The sequence below is a fragment of the Lineus longissimus genome, chromosome 13 (assembly GCF_910592395.1).
Source record: "Lineus longissimus chromosome 13, tnLinLong1.2, whole genome shotgun sequence".
Lineage (NCBI taxonomy): Eukaryota > Metazoa > Nemertea > Pilidiophora > Heteronemertea > Lineidae > Lineus > Lineus longissimus.
In genome coordinates, this window is record NC_088320.1 from 12,022,144 (window position 1) to 12,043,624 (window position 21,481).

The 21,481-nt window shown below is 39.8% G+C and overlaps 1 protein-coding gene across 1 annotated transcript; it reads right to left on the reverse strand.

Annotated features, from left to right (window-relative positions):
- Nucleotides 1–1,715: 1,715 nt before the first annotated feature.
- On the reverse strand, nt 1,716–16,686 carry LOC135497683 (uncharacterized). Its single transcript, XM_064787514.1, has 5 exons — nt 16,652–16,686; nt 13,652–14,126; nt 13,052–13,198; nt 1,905–2,047; nt 1,716–1,792 (listed from the first exon to the last, which is right to left on the reverse strand). Exons 2-5 carry the CDS (start codon nt 14,086–14,088, stop codon nt 1,716–1,718), a joined length of 804 nt encoding a protein of 267 aa, XP_064643584.1. The 5' UTR covers nt 14,089–14,126; nt 16,652–16,686.
- Nucleotides 16,687–21,481: the final 4,795 nt, after the last annotated feature.

Consider the following 21,481-nt stretch of genomic DNA (forward strand, 5'->3'; position numbering starts at 1 on the left):
GTACCGCATGATATATATCAACACACTACGATCACTTCTTGCAAGCATATCATATGCTCTGGTATAATAGATAGTGGCAATATGAGGAGCATCTTCTCGTGGAGGCTTTTTCTGCACCTCTCTGAAGGCAGCAACATCATTCAACTCCATACAGGTCAATCTCACCTGAAAAAAAACGAGAAATGCAAATTGGCAATTTTCTAAATGCGAGACACATACTAAGTAATCAAGGGCAAAGTCGAAATGACCCACCTTCAGTTTACAGTTCAGGTCAGAAATGACCCACCATCAGTTATCTGCAGCCAGTTCAGTTATTTCGCAGCAGGAGTTGCAGAACCAGTGTGCAGTCAGAGCATAATTCCTGCATAAGTCGAACAAATATCTATGCAAAAGCAACCTGAAGGATGAATTAGCCGATAAAAGAAATACTTTTTATGCTCATTCAACTTAGCAATTACTCAGATATGGTAGTATTTCATCCTAATCCCTCACCAACACCATAATCTGTCAGAACATGAAATAGTAAGATACTTTTCCCACACTTTTTTGGCATGAACGGACGGACATTCACGGCACGTGATGTAGATTAGATATCATGATACCTCAATATTCAAGGCCCTGCAAACAATGGCAAGGCCTTTTTTCAAACCTTGGTGTAATAACCTTGACAGGAGGAACAACTAAGTCGCTTCAAAGGTATCAGCATCGCCACCGCTGTTACCCTGCTCTCGCGTTCAGCTGTCTTATGAAAATAGGATGAAACCTACCCACGTTGCCTCAACGGTCAGGCCAAGGATCATGCGCTTGTTGTTAACCTCTTTTAAACAGGAACGATCAATGTCTGCTAGAAGTTCGATTCCGAGCTGTCCACGTAGTCTGCTGCTGAACTCAACCCTATCGTCATCAATAATATCTGAGGGGTTTCTGTCGCCAGTATCACCATCCTCATCATTATCAATATCATCATCATACTCATCATCATCAGCAGCAGCAGCAGCATTAGCTCCTCCAACATTATCTCTTCCTTCGGTTCTTTGTACCTTTGAAATGCGTTGCTTTCTCTTTCGACAGTGAAGTTTCTTCCTTTTTGCTACTTTTTTCACCTGAAAAATGACTTTATAACCTAAGATGCTTTTACTTTAAAAAACATCTCTGACTAAAAGAGTAGTAAGATAAGAAACAGGGAGGGTAGGTGCCTTCCCTATTCAAACATGTCTGAAGGAAGGGAAATTGTCCTTTTGGACCATATGCTCACCTGTAGAGCCAAGACAATAACAGAGCTTGCGTTACTTCATGACGCACTTTATTTCGACCTCCATGACTATGAAAAGTAGGACTAATGAACAACAAAGAATCTCAGATTAGATGTCACATTCTTAGTTTGCACCATAAAAATCTCAGCTAATTATGCCACTAAAGCTAAGCGCACACGGGCGACAAAATGATGTTGCCCGTCTGCGGGCAACAAAAACAAATGCTTTTCGAAAACTGTTTCAAAAACAAATGTTTTCTTAAACATGCAATTCATTTTTGACCTAGTCAAAATGTTTTTCATCAAAACGTCGCCCCCCGTTTTGGGGTGACTGCAACGCAACGTAAAACATTTTTGCGTCATCGTCGTTGACATCAGCTAATCATGAAGCAATCAGCGTCATGTGATACCATTACCAAGCCAGGTCAATGCGCGGGTGTGACGGATCACGCGCAACCAATGGTTACCCCTTGTTTTTGATGTGACCTGTGACGTGACCATGACATTTTGTCTCCCGTGTGCGGGTGATCGAAACAAACACTACAAAAATGCAAAACAAACAACTGAAAACAAATGCTCTCAGTTTTGCTGTCAGTGTCATTTTGTCGCCTGTGTGCACTTAGCTTTGTGATCATGGATGATAAATGTTCACATACCTCCGCAACTGTGACAACTATTGTTGGGGCATCCTCACACCTGTCATAAGATTCATGATCTTCATAATCATAGCGGAGATCATTAATGGATGTTACCTCCATTCCACCCATCATCAAACTCCGCTTTACCATGGCTGGACTGCAGTGGATTTAAAAGAAAAGGAAGAGGGGATGGTCACTCAGAAAGCCTTTTACAATCATTAGACACATTATAAAAACTTTACATACACCGTCATTCAATATTCTACCGAATAAATAATAGTTATACTGCAAAACCATATAGACAGACTGGAATAAAATGCCAACACAGGCATGACTACATCACAACAATTTCTCTAATCTTCTGAGCACAAAATATGTCTTTCCATTAACCACATGTTGTAATTTACAGAAGGTATGCACTACTGTAAGACGGGAAATTTTTGCGGCTGGTTATTTTCGCGGATTTGCAAAAATTCATTGAAATAATTAAATTTTACGCTTCTTATTTTTGCGGATCAGACAACATCTTTCAATAATCTCTATCTAAAATTCCTATTTTGCGGTTTTTATTTTTGCGGATCACAGACACCCGCAAATATAGCAAAATGAACAAGCACAGACACTGCACTAACCCACAGCGCCATGGGCAAAGGTGAAGTGCGGGCTGTGAAGGTATTTGTTCTTTGTAATTGGGGATTACGAGAACTTAGGATGGTTCGTAGATTACACTCAAACAAAGCCCTGCTGAAATTGGCCTAACACCACTTTTAGGTAGGAAAATGAAGAAATCCAACATATCATCATGTATTATCATCAATAAAGGCTACAATGAAAATTTGGTGAGGAACCGACCTTAACTGAGAGAGTGATGGCAGATTTTGTTCCATCACAATGCCTCCTGGAGGCTGAACCATGCATTGGGGCGGGGGAATTTCGGAAGGTAACTTTGTAACTTACACCAACACAGACTGTTGACAGAGCACTTAACTACAATATGAAAAGGAAATATTGAGGCGTTCTTAAATTATCAGTCGGATTGTGGTCAATAAATGTTTTTCATGTCATACCACCTATTGGACAGAAAAATTGATAAAATCAAGACAATGTACGGGATATCATGTGGTATCACCAGTAATGCCTACCATAAAAATTTGGTGAAACACCGACCTTTACCTAGGGACTTATGGCAAAATTTGTTTTTTCAGAAAGTGCCCCTTAGTGGCTAAACTATGAATCGGATAGCGTTGGATTTCGAAAGGAAACCATGTCTACTGACATGGCATACATGCGTAAAAGATGAATCGAAAATATTCAGCCGTTCTTGAGTTATTGATTGGACGTCGCCCAATACAAGTTTTTCATGACACGCCACCTATAGGACAGAAAAATCAATAAAATCAGAAAATCGTACGACATATAGTGTGGTATCAACAGTAAAGCCTACCATAAAAATTTGGGGGAAAACCGACATTACCTAGGAACCTGTGGCAAATATTGTTTTTACGCAAAGCGCCCCCTGGCTGCTAAACCATGAACCGGATCGGGTCAGATTTCGAAAGGAAACCACGTCTACTGACATAGCATACATGCACAAAAGATGAATCGAAAATATTCAGTCGTTCTTAAGTTATCGATCGGACGTCGCCCAAGACGAGTTTTTCATGACACGCCACCTATGGGGCAGAAAAATCAATAAAATCAGAAAATCGTACGTCATACAGTGTGGTATCACCAGTAGAGCCTACCATAACCATAAAAATTTGGTGAAAAACCGACATTTACCTAGGGACCTATGGCAAATTTTGTTTTTACACAAAGCGCCCCCTGGCTGCTAAACAATGAACCGGATCGGGTCGGATTTCAAAAGGAAACCACGTCTACTGACATAGCATACATGCACAAAAGATGACTCGAAAATATTCAGTCGTTCTTAAGTTATCGATCGGACTTCGCCCGATACGAGTTTTTCATGACACGCCACCTTTAGGGCAGAAAAATCAATAAAATCAGAAAATTGTACGTCACACAGTGTGGTATCACCAGTAAAGCCTACCATAAAAATTTGGTGAAAAATCGACCTTTACCTAGGGACCTATGGCAAATTTTGTTTTTACATAAAGCGCCCCCTGGCTGCTAAACCATGAACCGGATCGGGTCGGATTTCGAAAGGAAACCACGTCTACTGACATAGCATACATGCACAAAAGATGAATCGAAAATATTCAGTCGTTCTTAAGTTATCGATCGGACAAGCGAAATGTCCCATGATCAAGTGATCAAGTGATCAAGTGATCCAATGACTCCTATACACTGTCACGTCAAGCCCACACCTGCGCTGTAGGAAAAATACCGCGAAAATTTCCAGTTTTACAGTATGCACCTGTATCATTCTTCCACATGACTACACTCTGGGGAAGCGATAGTGCAGTAGAAGCAAGTCATTCTCATGTTCAAGAGGTCTCCCGACTCAGTCACTGATTGGTTCGTCTACTTAGCATTTTCAAGTTAGCGCATTCTGGTTGGCCCCAGTACTGTTTTAAAAACAGATACTATTTTTGCGTGCAGGATATTTTCGCGAATTACGCAGTTGCAAAATCTCTTGCTTTTCATGTTTTTTTTACTAGAATTCCATGTCAATTGTCATTGTTGCCACATTTACACAGAGGCAAACACTGTATCATCCAGCTAGGTTCAGATGCCAGTATCTGTCTCATGCTGTTCATTCTGGCATGTCTGGATCCGAATTGGAAAGGTTTTCCAGAGAGTGCTCTCCCGAATACCACTAAAAATGGGTATGTACACTTTTCAAAACGGCTGCACCACACTTGGCCCAATGCGCATTCGATTCGATTTGAAATTTTCGTACTTAGGACACGCAAGATAGATTTACCCGCCCTCACACAACAGTTTTACTAGCTTTCGTCCAGTCTTAGACTTTTTTTTATACAGAAATGATAAACTAAAAATGGTGTCCGACATTCAAATGAGGACTGCCTAAGAATTTAGATTTGTCAAAACAAGTGCGAATAGCCAATATATATGTGTAGTCGTTTTTCAGGACTTTATGCAGACAAATGCCCCTGCCCTTTCAAGAAGATCATCAAGACAGAAACTACCTTTTGCGCATTTGCACTGAAAATTGTGAGGGGCTCTGGCAAAACCAGGCGCTTCTCGCTTTTAGAGAAAAGGGAGAAAAAGGGGAAAAGTAAAAAAAAAAAAAAATTATTTTTTTTTTCTTTTTGTAAAATATTTGTATGAGTCCTGTGAACCCTCTGAAAGCATGTGTACCATGTCTAGACACCACCTAAAGTGATTTAAACAATGTATAAGGTGTAGCTTCTAATGCTTATCCTACTGAATGAGTTCCCTATAAATGAAGTTTTCTCAAAATAATTGTAACTAAAAACCTTGAACAACAGTGAACTCAATCATTCATATCTCAGTTATTTGTCAACCGATAGTCAAGTATGATACCTTAATTTAAACATGATTTCCTGCAGAAACAGCTCATACCAATAACTCATTTTCAAAATCTGGAGAGAAGTGCCTGGTTTTGCCAGAGTGCCTCACAATTGACTGCGTTAATACGTATTAACGCGACACTACAAGTACAAGTATCCATGAAAATCATTTAATGCAAATTCGTTAAAAAGTGATCCTTGCACACTAATGATAAGCCACATCAGGTATCAAAGCATCACTGAGTCATACGCAAGTTATTGAATGGAACCAAATGGTCCACACACGTTAAGCAGGCCTAATCTGTTAACTACCTAATCTGCGCGAGACTTGTGAATAGGAAGTGAGACGGGTCATTTTCACCGCCCGAGAAAATGCTAAGAATAGGCTGAATCATTAGCGGTTTAAGGCCACTTTAAGCGGTTGCAATTGAATACTACTTTCGTAGTCAGTGGTAGATGGGAAGACCCCCCTGTTCTTTCCAGGTGTCGTCTGCAAATTCATTGTGACATCCTTATTACTGCTTGTTTGATGATATTTTTGTCTGTAAAACTAGAAATTTTCGCTGTATTTTTAATTTTGCTATTTTTGCGGGTGTCTGTAATCCGCCAAAATAAAAACCGCAAAATAAGAATTTTAAATAGAGTTTATTGACAGATGCTGTCTGATCAGCAAAAATAATCGGCGTAAAATTAAATTATTTCAAGGAATTAATGCAAATCCGCGAAAATAACCAGCCGCAAAAATTTCCCGTTTTAGAGTACCTACCACAGAAGTTTTATCGAAAACAAGTCATTGATGAGTGAGATATAACACTTTTCTGATATCCACATTTGGCCCCCTGGTGGCCAAGTTGAGAAGCAGATCGGACCGAAATTCAGCACCAGAGGTTATCTGATACAGACGGTTATATGTACCAAGTTTCAAATTCATAGCTTTGGCAGAGAAACGTGCCATAGTTACACTCAAACAGCCAATTTACGCCACTCTGTCCTCTGCGACCTTGAAAAGTAGGTCAAATTAAAAACTCATCAGACAGTGGAAGAGAAGTTTCAAAATTAGAAACGTTTGCAATTTTGTAAACTGGTTGTCAAAATTGCAAACTCTCCTGAGAGCCATCTATTGGTGCTAGTTCATCCAGCAGTCAGTACAAATGCCAAAAATCAGCACTCATCTTTTGGCCAAACAAGAGGCCCAAGGGCCTGGCGCTCAGCTGGATGACCTAATAACATAGGACTGAGGGTATAAAGTAGTAAATATCGGCTTTATACTACTGTTTGAAGGTCAAGAGAACACGTTATACCACTAAAATTTCCAATGCAGAGCTGCCAGGTGGATGAAATATGATTGAACTAATCAGCCATGGTATGTAAATATTACAGGAGGCAACGGAAGATATCCCTAGTTCAGTATGTTGTATCAGTAGCTTTACAGAAAAAAAGTGTCAGAGAGGATGAGACTTCTCCATGGACAACTGTGGTATGTCCAGGCTGGGTTGTACAGCACAAGGATACAAAATGCTGTCTGTAATTGAGAGGTATCATGATTTAACAGAGGTCAGAATAAATAGAAATTACCAGTTTGGGACTAGCACCACTTTCTTTTTTTTTTAATAAGGTAGAGATTACAGGAGTCAACAAAATTAATTTTATTGAGAGAAATTGACCTGTCCTGCAGGTGATTGGAATTTACAATACAAAGGGTCGTTTTTCATGACATTGTGCTCTACTGCGTATTTCTAGTCATAGTGAGTCGATCTGGAACCAATCTATCCTTGGCGCAGACAGGTTCAAATTGGCTATATCTTGAATAGATCGAATTGCGATGAAAATCTAATGCAATAAAGGAGCAATATCGAAGAGACAAATTAATCAAACCAATTGTCCACAGACTCGGACCCTGAAATGGCATGATGTATGCGTGCATATAAAAGTATATCAATTGGTCCCATAGAGATGATGAGGCAATGTCAATATGCCTTGTTCCTTAGTCAGCAATATGCCCCTTTTTATACGGAGAAGAAGGAGAACCCAGATAGGCCTTCACATGTCGGCTTCCAAATGGCTCGAACCAACTGTACTATCACTACTATAACTTTAAAATGCGTGCTCCTCTTAGTCCTACATGAAGCAATGTCTCAGCCAAAAAGGCAAAGTTAGCAGCTCCTTGGTAAGGCCATGTCAGGTTCCGCGCGTATGGCATGTTTTTTGTAGCAAAATTCGATTTGAGCAACATTGCAATTAAAATTCGATTTTTGTGCCTATCTATTCGATTTTAATCAACTTTGTTCGATTCTTCCCTCAATCATTTGATTTTTTTGCATATTCATTCGATTTTTTTCAAACATTTATCAACAAAAAATACTGTTCTTGTTGTATATCAAATCAAACACTATAAATTCATAATCGAATATAACTTAGAAAAAATCAAAAGGTGAAAGAAATAGATCAAAATCAGATTCAAATATATCGCATTAACTGGTCAAAAAACGAAGCATTTTCGATTTTAATTACACCAAATCTTTCAATTTAATCAAAGTATATTCAATTTCAGAATCAAATAAGAAGTATATACGATTTTGAAATCGAATACTCATTCGATTTAAATCGAATAGGTCATTCGATTTAAAATCGAATAGACATTCGATTTAAAATTGAATATGTCATTCGATTTTTGTAGATTTCTATTCGATTTTGATTGGTCAATCGTAGTCACGTGACAAACTAGCAACCAATTAGAATCGAATGGAATAGGAGCAGAATCGAATAGACCATTCGATTTAAAACCGAATAGGTCATTCGATTTTGTGTAGATTTCTATTCGATTTTGATTGGTCAATCATAGTCACGTGACAAACTAGCAACCAATTAGAATCGAATGGAATAGGAGCAGAATCGAATAGACCATTCGATTTAAAACCGAATAGGTCATTCGATTTTGTGTAGATTTCTATTCGATTTTGATTGGTCAATCATAGTCACGTGACAAACTAGCAACCAATTAGAATCGAATGGAATAGGAGCAGAATCGAATGAGACCATTTGATTTAGAAATCGAATACTCATTCGATTTAAATCGAATAGGTCATTCGATTTAAATCAAATAGACCATTTGATTTTTAAATCGAATATTGCTTTTCATTTGATATGGAATCGAATGAACATTCATTCTTAAAATCAAATTATCATTCAATTTTTTGTAAGAACTATTTGATTATATCGAAATGTACTTTAATCTATATGACGAATTATGCGATTAATATTGAATAGGTGATTTGTAAGAATCGAATGAGATTGTTTGATCTCGGTCTTGATATTTTAAACTCTTTCCAATACATTTTTGATAAACAACCTATCATTCGATTCGATTGACAATTTATTTGATTTATTTTTCACTAAAGAAACTATTCATTCGATTTCTGACTGAAATATTGAATGAATCAGTGAATCGCATAGTGCTACACATAACAGGCCATACGCGCGCCTCTTCAGATACATCAAGTATTGAAAGCTGTGGTGAGCTGAGCACATAAAAGACTATGGTCACCTTAATTTGAAAATCCCTTCATAATCAAGGGCTACCTCTGACTAAAACAGCACAATAGACCACCAATTTGATCCAGCTCCTAACTGCGGGAAAACCCAAGTCCAGCAACCAAAAGTACCAAAAATACATTTTTGTTTACATTTGAACTGCACACATGCGTTTGTTTACAATTTCATTTCCCGCGAAATCTCGAAAATCAGGTGACCTGCAATCGTGGATTGAAAATAACATTAACCTTGGTTCAGCAGGTCAGCAGGTATACCGGCTGTTCCAATCATCCCCCTACAGCCAGCCGTTCAAAAGGTTATGTTATTCACCCCACATGGAGTGCAAGTAATTGATTAAGCCCCTGCATAACTTAAAGGACAGTTCTCGTTAAAACGCTTAAGAAATTGGTGTGCTATGAATGGCCCGGTAAAAACCTAAGGCGGGAATAAGCTTTCATTGATAAATCTAAGGAGTTTCAAGAACCCCAAATCACTAGTAAGGTTCATAGGATACTGGTCTGTCATTGGTTTAGGTCTCCTTATCATTTACATACTCCAATATCCAGAAATATAACAATATTTACGATAACTTTTTATGTTTTTGACATTATTTGCGACCATTATCGATAACGCGCTCCATGCGGATTCGTAAGGTACTATTATAGTATAACACCATGCCTCGTCAAGTTACCTCGCTTGCGGAGCCACCTGGGTGACCCACGTGCTTAGACTCATAGTAAACATTGTAGTAGAAATATGCTAATGACTATCCCTTATATGGAAACCGAAGTAGTTGAATATTTTCACTGCAGGTGTCTCTGATAGTCACGTGGATTGACGAGCAATCTCCTTTAACAGCAATGGCTTGGCTTCTGTGAGTGGTAAGGAGAATTGACAGTTTTTTTATGGGAGTAACATTATTGTGTTGCTTAAAACGTCTACTTTTTACTCATGTAAGAATCGTAGTACTAATAATAACTTCAACTTATTTTCCAGTCATGATAACACAACACGCATCTTCATGATCATGATCTTTCTCAAACTAACTGAATGACCTAATCGCCTTGGACACACAACCTAACCACATATCAATCCGCCCCGACGATCGACACATCCATTCGATTCGATAACCCTCGATAAAGTTTGATAAATAAACTAGAACTGAGATTTCACAGGAGCACCTGTGAATTCATGACTCCAGGGTTGTTTTGAGGGCGATATTGTAAGAGTTGGTCTTTAGTATGGGGACGTGAAGGTCCGTGTGAGGCACCTGGGGAGAGAAGACTAGTTGAACGATGTGATCATGGAGGTATAAATAATTATTTATACCTCCATGATGGGATCTAACATGGACACTACTATTGATCTCATTATATGAATACCATTTGATTACAAAAAAGTGAAAACAGATCATATCATATTCCTTGGCATAAATTAAAATAGGAGTGCGGGAACAAGGTTTTTTAGCAGGAGGAAAGCGAGAACATTTTGCGCCGTCGTATTCCGATTTGGCTGGTTAGTGGTGAAATCTGCTTTTAATTTTGCAAATTAACATATTCGTTTTCTAGTTCTAACGTTGTCTGTAAAGATGCTTTCCCAATGCTTGACTTGTCGGGCAAGAGACATTGCCAGGAAAACGTGATGTCATTTTGGCCATTCTTCTTACCGCACGCCCTCTCTCTCCGTGAAAGTTCCTGACATGGTGTGAAGTGGGAGGGCGCACAATGGGAACCACACTGCCGCGATGTTAATAGTTTCTATTTATAGAATTCAGCGGCAGAGATTTTAGGCACGGAAAAAGTGGATTAACTCGGCTAATCTCAATGGATTTTACCCTGGAATGTTTTCAAGGCGAGAGAAACATCTGATTTAAGTACTGCGCTTATTAGATTTCATGTTCAGGCCGAAGATTGGCCTAAAACGTGGACGAAAAGAGTGCATTATCGAGTGTTGGAGAGGTCACGTGATTGGACGAGAAACCTGAACAAAGTTTTCGTGCTTTTAGCTGTCAACATCAATGGCTATAATATACTCCTGCAGAATAGTAGAACTAATAGAACTAATTTCCGAAGTTTCCAATAGTTTGAACACAAATCAGAACATCACCCATCAGCTGGACTCAGATCTGCATAAATTATGATAAATAATGAGGTCGTCGCTTCAATTTCGCAAAGAAAGTTGACTCCATTCGAAGGTTGTTTTGACCAAATTCTGTTGAACTCATTGTTATGAGGGCATTTGAACACATTCTCGTTGATCTTTTCTATAAACGTGTGAAGTTTCGTACCAAAATACGTTTCCGTAAAGGCTTAAAAAAGAAAATTCGTCACTTACAAATCATCGCTCCGGTAGAAATAAAAATGTCACCGCCATTTTCTTGACGATAGTACTCCAGGTAACCTCGGCGGGAAATTTAAAGCGGGGTCATCCGGGGTCAAACAACAGTTTTGCTCACTACCGCCAACTGGTGATATAAATCGACACTAATCTATTTTATATCAAAACTTCTGTATCATGAAGACCTTTTCAACTTTATTTCAAGCTTTTATCTGCTTGAATAGAGCGTCAAAAAATTGTTTTTTCATTTACGCATTTTGCCCCCTGGGGAGCTGAATTTGAGTCGAATCGCCCAAATTTTTTTCTGTAAGCAACATTTTCTGCGGTGTTTATAAGCAAGACTAGATTTGAAGTGCCTCGGTTGTATGATTACAAAATGCCCAACTTTGTCTACAGATGGCATGATGGAAGGATGGCAGGATGGGTGGAAGGACGGACACCAATCGAATAGCTATTTGACTAGCTCCGCTGACTTTGTCAGCTGAGCTAAAAATGAAATTTATAACATGACTAGGTAAATCATTTATGATCAAAATAGAAAGAAATCGGGAGTACATAGTTTATAACATTGATTTAGAATAAATAACATACAGATTAGAACACGGAAGGCAATATTATGAAGTGGCTGGATGCCAAAAAAGTACCCCTCTCCCAGGAAGATTGCTGGGGGAGGCTGGATTGTGTTTAAGGAGGTTGGGTGACTATTGGAAACCAAACTAGAATACTATCAGAAACTTTTCGCCGCGTGAATATTTTTTCTACTGTGGCGATTTTTTTTGATAGAGCATTCAATGGCTTTCGCTTGTGGAACAAGGTTGGGTTTGAATCTTCAATTTTTCTCATTAACTCTTTGGGTGCCTGATCCAGATGGTGAATTCATCGTGTTCTTTAAGGACCCATCTTGCCATTTAGTTAGTAACCATGGGAGTAAAATCTTCCTGTGTGTGTAAAATTACTTGTTTTTGAAGAATCACCTTTTGAATCTTAATATCTTATTATTTTTGAGGAGTTGTCAAATTTTGAAACGTTTTCAAATTTGACAACTATGGAGTTTACAAATTTAACAACTCTCAGAATGGCAAAACTAGCACCAATAGGTGGCCCTGGCAACAGTTTCAAAATTTTAACATGGGTTGTCAATTTTTGAAAAGTTTTCAATTTTGAAACCTCTCTCCTACTGTCAGATATATGATGTATCCTTGCTATGAGTACCTACCACAAAAGTTTTATCGAAAACAAGTCATTAATAATATGCGAGATATCACACTTTTTAGATATCCACATTCGGCCCCCTGGCAGTGCCTGGTGGCCAAGATCTCATTGCGCATGGGCACAGGGTACTTCGTCTTAAGTTATTTTTGCGAGCCAAACTTGTTATTCTTGTTCCCAGGGTATTTTCTTGCTCGATGAGGTTGATGATACCCTGGATTCGATGTTGGGGTTATAATGTGTGATTCGCCGCCAAAAAATTACTCCTAAACTACCTAAAACACAGTTCAACAAGTAATGTCTTGTCAAGAAAACATTTTTCATCATGAAGATATGTCATTTTTGTCGTTTTTACTTTACCAAAGACATAATAGATCTTCTGAATGTCACGCTAAACGGTTTTAAAACGTACATTGGTGGTTCACTGAATTACTGTACGGTTGAGTGTTGCGCATTTTAAACCGATCTGAATGCGTTTTCGGCCCAGTGTGACGCAACCATTCTGAAAGCGGTTTAACCAATTCGTATTCCCGAGAGCACACTACGGAATTCAGTTTCAATTCGCATTCAGTGTGAACACAGAAAATATGACTTAGGACGTTCGATTATTTACACGTACTTACATGAATTCAACTAGAAAGATTCTAGCAAAATGCTGGAAAAGATCTACGAATGTCCCCTCATTCACTTCTAAGTTACTGGGTGATGCCTTTCTCAGGACTTTATTCACTTTGGTCAGGAAGGTGTCAATCATAACAAAGGTGGGATCCCTGAAAAGATTGAAAAAGAAGAGTCACAACTAAACTGCTGAGGATTCATTCCACTATTAAAACAATAACCATCAGACTATGACTAATGTTCGCCTAGTCTGGTTCACTCTGGTTGGAGGTGCTGATTATCAATACGGATTTGCGAGAAGGTGCCAATTGATACGATGCAGTTGTGGTTGATTACAGCAATTAATTAGGCCTCGTGGTTGCGTTAGACTAGAGGGGTTACTTTGCAGTTTGGGACCGACAAAGCTGGTGGTCGCGGTCTGGGTACCGGGGTGGTCGTGTTAGCGAGGGCCAGTTAGGGAATTAGAGAGCTGAAAAACATTCGGGACCGGTGAATTTTGGTCGTGTTCGCAGGGTGGTCGCGTTACTGAGGACAGTGAGGTGGTCGCCGACTGGGGTTCCACTGTATTAAATATATTAAGGCATGAAAGGCTAAAAATGACTTACCAAGACTTACTGACAGCTTTTAATCTTGCGGTCAGAAGTTGTGACTTCGCCCCAGCAATATTCAGCCTAACGTTTTTGTGTATCTCTTTCCATTTTGCTTCTATTTCGCCCGCAGCATATTTGGTCTTCAGATCTCCAGAGCCACGACATGTACCACGCATCTCATTACAAGCATCAATCATTTCAATGAGTTCAAACGAGTTGACATCCAATACGAAAGCATCAGTGAAATTCTCCTGAAGCATAGTAGTGTACTCCGTCAGCTTTTGGACAGCAAGGTCATTTAGTGAGATCCGGGTGCCGATTGTGTATGGTTTGATCTTCTCGAAAATGCCGGAAGGCTCTGTGACTGTTATATGATACTGAATTCCAAATTTGTTTAAGTCTTGATCTGTCCAGTTGCTTCCAGATTCTAAGCCCTCATTCAGGCCTGCCATGGTCACAGTGCTGAGGCAACACAAATCCCTGTCGACACCTAAATTGTGAGATAAAAAAAGCCTGTCCTGAGTAAAAAGAATTGATTATATCATAATTCCTAACTTATTTCATTCTTCAAGCACAATTTCAAAAGTCTCATTTTATGTCTGTGGATTCTTGACCTACAATGACCTATACTATTACTACATGTACAATGCTAAGGATCTGAAAGCTATGGATGGATACATCATGTACATGTACCATTGTTTATAAAATAAATTATTTTGACGTCATGCATTAAACTAAGATAGCTCGTTTTGTGCCTAACAGACTACAGAGGATGGCGTAATGTCGAAAGTTCGTTGTTGGCTTCAGTTGCCTATCTTGAATCGACTTTTAGAATAAAACCTGAATACAGCTTTGGTACAAAATCATGTACTATTGGCATGATTGGTAAAGCATCAATGCAACATAAGACTTGTTAGGGAAATACATTATCAACACAAGACCGGTTTCTCACAACTTTTCTCAATGAAACCATATTGAAAAGATATTGGATGCGTGCAAGATCGTGAAAAATTTTCATGACGTCGTCAGATATCCATCTTTACATTGGGTCATTGTACATGTAGTTTCCGGGCATGCCGGGCAAAAAAATATGGAAGAAAGAAATTATTGGCAAGAATGTAGCCAAAATGTGCCAAATTTCAAGATAACTTCTTGGTTGGTTGACTAAAGAAGCACGACAAATGTTCAATGCATTTATCATGTTTATAGTTGAATGCAAACGGCGGTAGTAGGGTACACACAAAAAATATGGACTCTCTCTCTGGGGAAGGTGTAAACTGCTGATGAATTTGCTGATGAGAAAATGCTGATGGCTACTCTATCGCCTTTAGCTGCCATCTTGGATCAGCAAAATCTAAATATTTGGGCCTGAGCGCGGTCCAATTATTTTGGCCTGAAACTCGATGATATTGTCATTGTCATTCCAATAAAAAGTTATTTTGCAAAAGAATATGACTTTGACTTGTTAGAAATATCAAATTTGGAACAAATATGTTGATAATCTGCGAGATATGCGACCTAAAAGAAGAGTCTAAAAGCTGATCGGCGCACCTCGAAAACTTCAAAAAAATGCCGTCTACTCTTTGATCAAAAACACCCTTTCATACATATTTTTTTCTCTTTTCCTATTTACCACCTCACTAAATGGTTATAAGTAGAATATACTAGAATTTGATTGCATAGTATTAAAAAAGAAAGAAATGTCAAGCCACCAAACTTAGAGTTAGCCATCAGCATTTTCATCAGCAACTTCATCAGCAGTTTACACCTTCCCGACTCTCTGTAGGCATTTATCCGAAAAATCGGGACGCGATCTGTAACTTTCAAAATGTCACTCCATAATGTAGAATGAGGTTTTCCCCAAGATTATTCGGAGGGAAGAAGAAATATTTTGTCGGAGATCTGTGTGGCATACTGATGCTTTGTGTTCATAGATCGTGTAGAGTAGTATGATTTATGTGCGAGAAAGTTTGATCTTGTGTCCGAAATGGGGTGTTTTTGTGAGGTCGTGTTTTGCGAAAATCTGCTTCGTATGCTGTTGTGCATTTTCAAAATGTCCGAAAAAGTGTTGCCATAGGGCCTCCGGCCTAGGACTTGACTTGACTTGACCTAAAAGAAATGCCAGTCATGTCTTTTCAATGGACCCCTTACAGGCATACCCTTGTTTACACCCACAACCTGGTCTTCGGGTAAAAGTGTAACAACATGTACAATGCGTGGTATGGTGGAATTTCACTTCCTACCTGGACACAAGGCCTGTTTGAAATTGACCAGCAGGTTACATGACCAAGGACATCCAGGACATATGTGGGACACCGAGTCCATAGCAAGGACTGTACTTTAAATTGAATGTTTACCTGGAGACAAGAATTTGTTTATCAACAAGGGGGTGCCCGTAACTGGCCCATTCATGATTGTACTGCAAGGGCAACGCACCCGCCACACCGACGTACATCGATGTACTGATGGTGATGCACTGCCAGCCCGACCATGCTCATGCTGAATATACACACTGCATGCATGTGACATGTGTAACGTTAGTCATATTGATCAATCATGAAGATGACCTACGTGGACAGGCAGATAAACTCATCTCCACCGGCATGGCGGTAGCTCAACTCAACATGTTACACTCAATGCCATACAATGTCGGCTTACATCCCATACTATAGTACATACCTGTGGTAATTTATTTATAAATCAACTGCAGGATGCCCCGATCAAGCGCCCCGATCAATGCCACAAAATGTGCCCTACAGACTAATATGTAATCTCCAAAAGCAGAGTTGATATTCAAATATTATCTCTCTGCCCGAATTTGCTTCCATTACACGTCTATAGCATGCATGAATGTACACAATGTACGAGGCAAGATTGCCCGAACAAAATGCGGCAAATGTTGCGATTTACTAAAGATTTTCGAGTCTACTGTAATGTAACCATGTTGAATAACACTAAAGTGAATATTCATTCCCATTTTGAGTCGATAACAACTTTTCAAGGGCCAAAACTCACCTCGCTTCAAATCATCGTCTGCACCAGCCAACGCAGTAAACCTGATCACACAACAGTTTCTCAATACGCTACCGAAATAGTGCGCTAAAACCCCCTCGAAATTACTTTGTTGTAGGAAGAATTTCTTCAAACAAAGACTTGAAATGCAATACGATATATTGTTTTGAATTTGGAATAAAAATATCGACAAACTGTCTTGTGGTTACACATTACTGTCACTGCGGAGGCGCATGTGTTAATACCTGACCATGACAGGCGTATAGCATGTGCACCTCCATTGTCCTGAGAAATATCGATTAGGGAAATTACGCCGATCAGGAAGCAATCTCCAAAGCAGCGATCGATTCATTTCCAATCCCATTGCATTGCATGAAAAATGTACAATGAACGTGTCAATATTATTATCCACCAAAATGCAGCAGATTTGGCGAATTACTAAAGATCTTCTAGTCTGCTGTAATACCCTGCTGTTTGATGAAACGATGCTAAGTGTCTACTGATTACCCGGGCTATTACCTTGTCCAGGTCCAAACTCCTACCATGGAGGTTCCAAGCTCCAACTATGGAGGTACCTCCATGCTCCTAATAATTCAGCCGACAAAAGGGAATATAGGCCTAGGGTAGGACTAGGAGCAGGGGGTTAATTGAGAGATGTCCTGATTACTGAGGTGAAATTGAAAGGAAATGCCAAATTGGGAGCAAATGCAGTGTCCTTAATAGAGAGGGTTCCTGCTTAGTAGGAGAGAGTATTAACTGTAAGGCCTTCATGGCTACGTTCATGGACCACCCTGTATATCCCTGGCTTCTGTTTACTTACAGTCTTCGACCAGGTTGTGAATCAAAGGCAGTCAACACTCTTACAGCCAGTGGCTCTTACTCACCTACTCGTCCTTACAACTAGATTGTGACACCAAAACAATATACAACCAACTCGACAAGAAGGTTACAAATTCGAGCACCAAGCTAACAGTCGGGATGTGACTGCCCCCGTTTTCAATATTGTCTTTGCGACGAAGCTGTCACTCGAAAACAATAACTGACGGCCAGGTGTGAGTTAGTATTTATCGATGTCCGAAAATTTATATGCTATGAATTGAAGACGACAGTCACCGTTCTGACAGCCATGCAGGTTGACTGCCTGTTCATCTTATTGTCATTGCAACATGGCTGTGATCGAAGATTCCAGAAAAATCACCTGACTGCCAGGTTTGTGGCTGCCTGTTCATCTTATTGTCATTGCGACAAGACTGTGAATTCAAGACAGCCTGACAGTCAGGTTGTGACTTCGTATTTACCTGACTGTCCACAAGACAAGCTGTGAATCCACAACAATCACCTAACAGTCAGATTGTGACTTTGTATTCATCTCATTGTCCACACGTCAAGGCTGTCTGCTGAGACCGGTACAGTCACCCCGCAGCCTGGTTGTGACTCCGTATTCACCTTACTGTCCACTCGACAAAGCTGCGAATCATAGGCAATCCAGTAAGTTGCAAGTTCCAATGTACTGAAAATGTTAGCGCTCCCTATGAGATCTAACCCATGGGGGTAATTGGAGGCAACATATTTCAGGGGCTCTGTGTTGGTTTTTAACTTGTTCATCCCCTCATTTTCATGGAAGCACTATCGGATTAATACGGCAATGGTTGTGTGTGCTGTAGTAGGGTCAAAAAAAACTCCCACTGTTGCACAAAATACACGCCGATGTTGGAGGAAATTTTACCTTGAAAGTGCGACTATTCCAAATAAAGTTTAATGATCGCCGACGTGATAATCAAACTATGGGCGAGACGGACGGAGTCGCTCCTTGGTTGTGACGCTGTCTTTGTCTGTTTTATTGGGATCATTAGTTGGATAAGATTAGTGACAAATCTGCGATGCAAATCTGTGATGATTTGTCTGGCGACATTGCCCTTGACGAGGTAGCTGATGTCGTCAACATATACATGTAGTATTTGGATCGGAGTCGCTCCTTGGTTGTGACATTGTCTTTGTCTGTTTTATTGGTTACGCCTTACGCTCGACCAGGTTTAAATATGCAACTCAGTGTAATTTATCACTGTCATCCTATCAGAAGGAAATTGTGTGTGGCACGACACGGTGACCCACATATTGTGTATGACTGGCTCTTTCACGTCACCTCCAGATCTCATGTACATTGTTAAGAGTGTGAATCGGCTTGACTCATTATGCTTCATGGTTCGAAATCTCGGGGGCCGAATTAAATGTGCGCTGTTGAAGAAGTCACACTCTCACAATTACATGATTAGGCCTACTACTTCATAGTTAGGTAGCTCACAATAATGTGTTTAGCAAGATTAAGATTCCGTACGTAAGCGATAGTGGTAACGTCGAAGACGTCATAGGCTACCCGTCTTATACCAATCAATCTTGAAACTTATTAGAGGCGCTAATTTCGTTCCTTACAATTGAATTCTAATTTTGGCACTGTGCGAGTTTGGTCTTGTACTATACTTTATTAGACCGATGGGCTGTGACGTCATTAACGTTACCGTTAGCGTCAAGGTACGATGTCTTAACATCTCTAATCATAGCCTACTTAATGTCCTATAACATGTAGGCCTACTGGTGTAACATCTGTGGTTGTCCCGGTGTAAAAGTAGAAAGTGTCCCCCCTGGTAAAAGTGTCCGGGCCTATTGTATTCTGACAGATTATGGCATATGGTTCTATAGAGACCATGACCGTCAATAGCTCAGCGCATAATAGAATCCTTTGTTCCCGGACATTTTATCCTAGGACATTTTAAACTTCTACACCTGCCCCCATGTGCCTGTGTTCGGGGGCAATGGATTTTTTTGTGTCCAGAAGAAACACTGGTACATTGGTGACGCTCACAAATGAGTGTTCGGGGAACACTGCCATATAGAAACACTCACATACATTACACCGACAATAGGTTTAAAGGCTTATTTTCAGAAATGCATCAATCTGGTTGTTAGGGTTAATGTTACCAGGAGAGGCCAATATTTGCTGATGACTCATTCCACCAGAATGCAGAAAATTAGGCCACTGAGATTTTTTTGTGCGAGCGTCTGTAGGCCTACTGTGTTGGTAGTCTAGCTCATATATTAATATAAACACCTATTCAAACGTATCATACGATATCTTGCCAACTCATACACCAAATGCAATACGGTTTTTAGCCTATTCTCAGAAAGCGTCCTGGGGACATACCCTAATTTGTGATGTGTGAGAGACCATTTTACTTATGATCTTGAAACTTATTATACCTTGGACTGAGACGTTAATTGTGACATAACAAACATTACATTCATATTAATATGAGCTAGACTGTACATTGTAAAAATAAAAAATTAACGAAGTGGCTATGTACACATCAGACTGCTGTGTACGCATGAACAAGTTGGTTGCATGCACAGCAGAGGCAAATTAACATAACCGCATCATCAGTGCTGTCAGCTGGAGAGAATTTTGAACATTCATTTTTGAAACTTTGTTGTTTTTGTCTTGACTTAGTGGTATTCTCAGACTGGTCAGGAAGCAAAAATCCTGTGCTATTCTATTCAACATTTGGACCTGCTAAATTGTTGTTTGCTGAATCTTTCTCCTTGATTCTTGAAACCTCAGGTGACAATGGTCCCGTTGCGATTTTTCTGACCCCATTCTACATCTGGCTATGACCCCCAAGTAACTGAGGCGTATGGAGCCCCGGTTTTTTAATGGCATGTATGCCATATAACCAAAAAGGTTTCCTCCAGCCAGCGAAGTCTGCTGTGTACTCTAGACAATGCACGTACCTATACATTGTATACACAGCATGTTGTGTATTCAAGAGAAAATGTTGCTAGGATTCACAGCAGGTAGCATAAAATCGGAGGCGGGGCTTTATAATGAGCCTAATGAAGCTGTGAACATAAAATTACTGTCTGTTGCATAAACAGCATGCTGTGTACATGTCCTCTTCCAAAAATTAATGTTCGTTCTTATATAGTGCTTTACACGGTACTGCCTCAAAGCGCTTTATATTCATACCCCAGCCTATAAATCCAGAAACCTTTCTGTAGAAACCAAGGAGAGCCCAATCCGTGCTGCTCTTGGACATTTCGGGCCAGTTGAAAGTACTGAGTGGCACTGGCCGAGCCTCGAACCCAGGACCTTCCGATGACAAATCGGACGCTCTTTCACTGTACCACTGCGCTTCCCGCGTACCTCTCATTGGAAGTTTTACCTCTAGTGTCCCTGTGATCTCAGCATGTTTTTGGTTATTGGAACTGGCCTCTGAAGCTGCACTATTTCCTGGTTGGGTGTATTACATACATTGTGTTACCTCGACATGATCATCATATTTTGATAAATAAAAATAAAAATGAATTCATTTGATATATCATATTTTGTTCCTTGTTCATTAGTTTTATCTTCTTTGTTTGAAACGGAAATGTCTCTTGCACGAACTGCAATTTGTACATAAGTCTCCACCTAAAACCTTGAAGCTGTATGAGTTTTTTAAGGATTTTGCAGATACGACAAGGAGTTGAAAGTTAATTTATTCCTGCAATTTGGTTGTGACTTTGTCCTCAAAGATGGATTTGGGATAAATGGAAATAAAAGTTCAAAAAAAATTTGGAATCGCTTTCCGTGAGACTTCGAACGTCGACACAGCTTAAGGAGTGTTGTACAGGATGACTCCGAAAAGTATCTGAAGGGCCAGACATGGAGAAGTTCTGTACGACCGGCCAGTTGGTCATATTGTTACAATCTTCCCTCCTATACAGCAGGATGTGAAGCCGCGATGTGATAGCACCCCACGTGACTCCATCCAATCGTGTGCTCATGAGGAAGAGTATTGG

What these genes read in the sequence shown, in the direction of transcription:
- LOC135497683 (XM_064787514.1), bottom strand. Translation starts at nt 14,088, where the DNA reads ATGGCAGGCCTGAATGAGGGCTTAGAATCTGGAAGCAACTGGACAGAT. An exon ending in ATCTTTCTAGTTGAATTCAT is followed by an intron (nt 2,048 to 13,051) that starts GTAAGTACGTGT and finishes AATCCACTGCAG; the next exon opens with TCCAGCCATGGTAAAGCGGA. An exon ending in TGTCACAGTTGCGGAGGTAT is followed by an intron (nt 1,793 to 1,904) that starts GTGAACATTTAT and finishes GCATTTTTGTAG; the next exon opens with TGTTTGTTTCGATCACCCGC.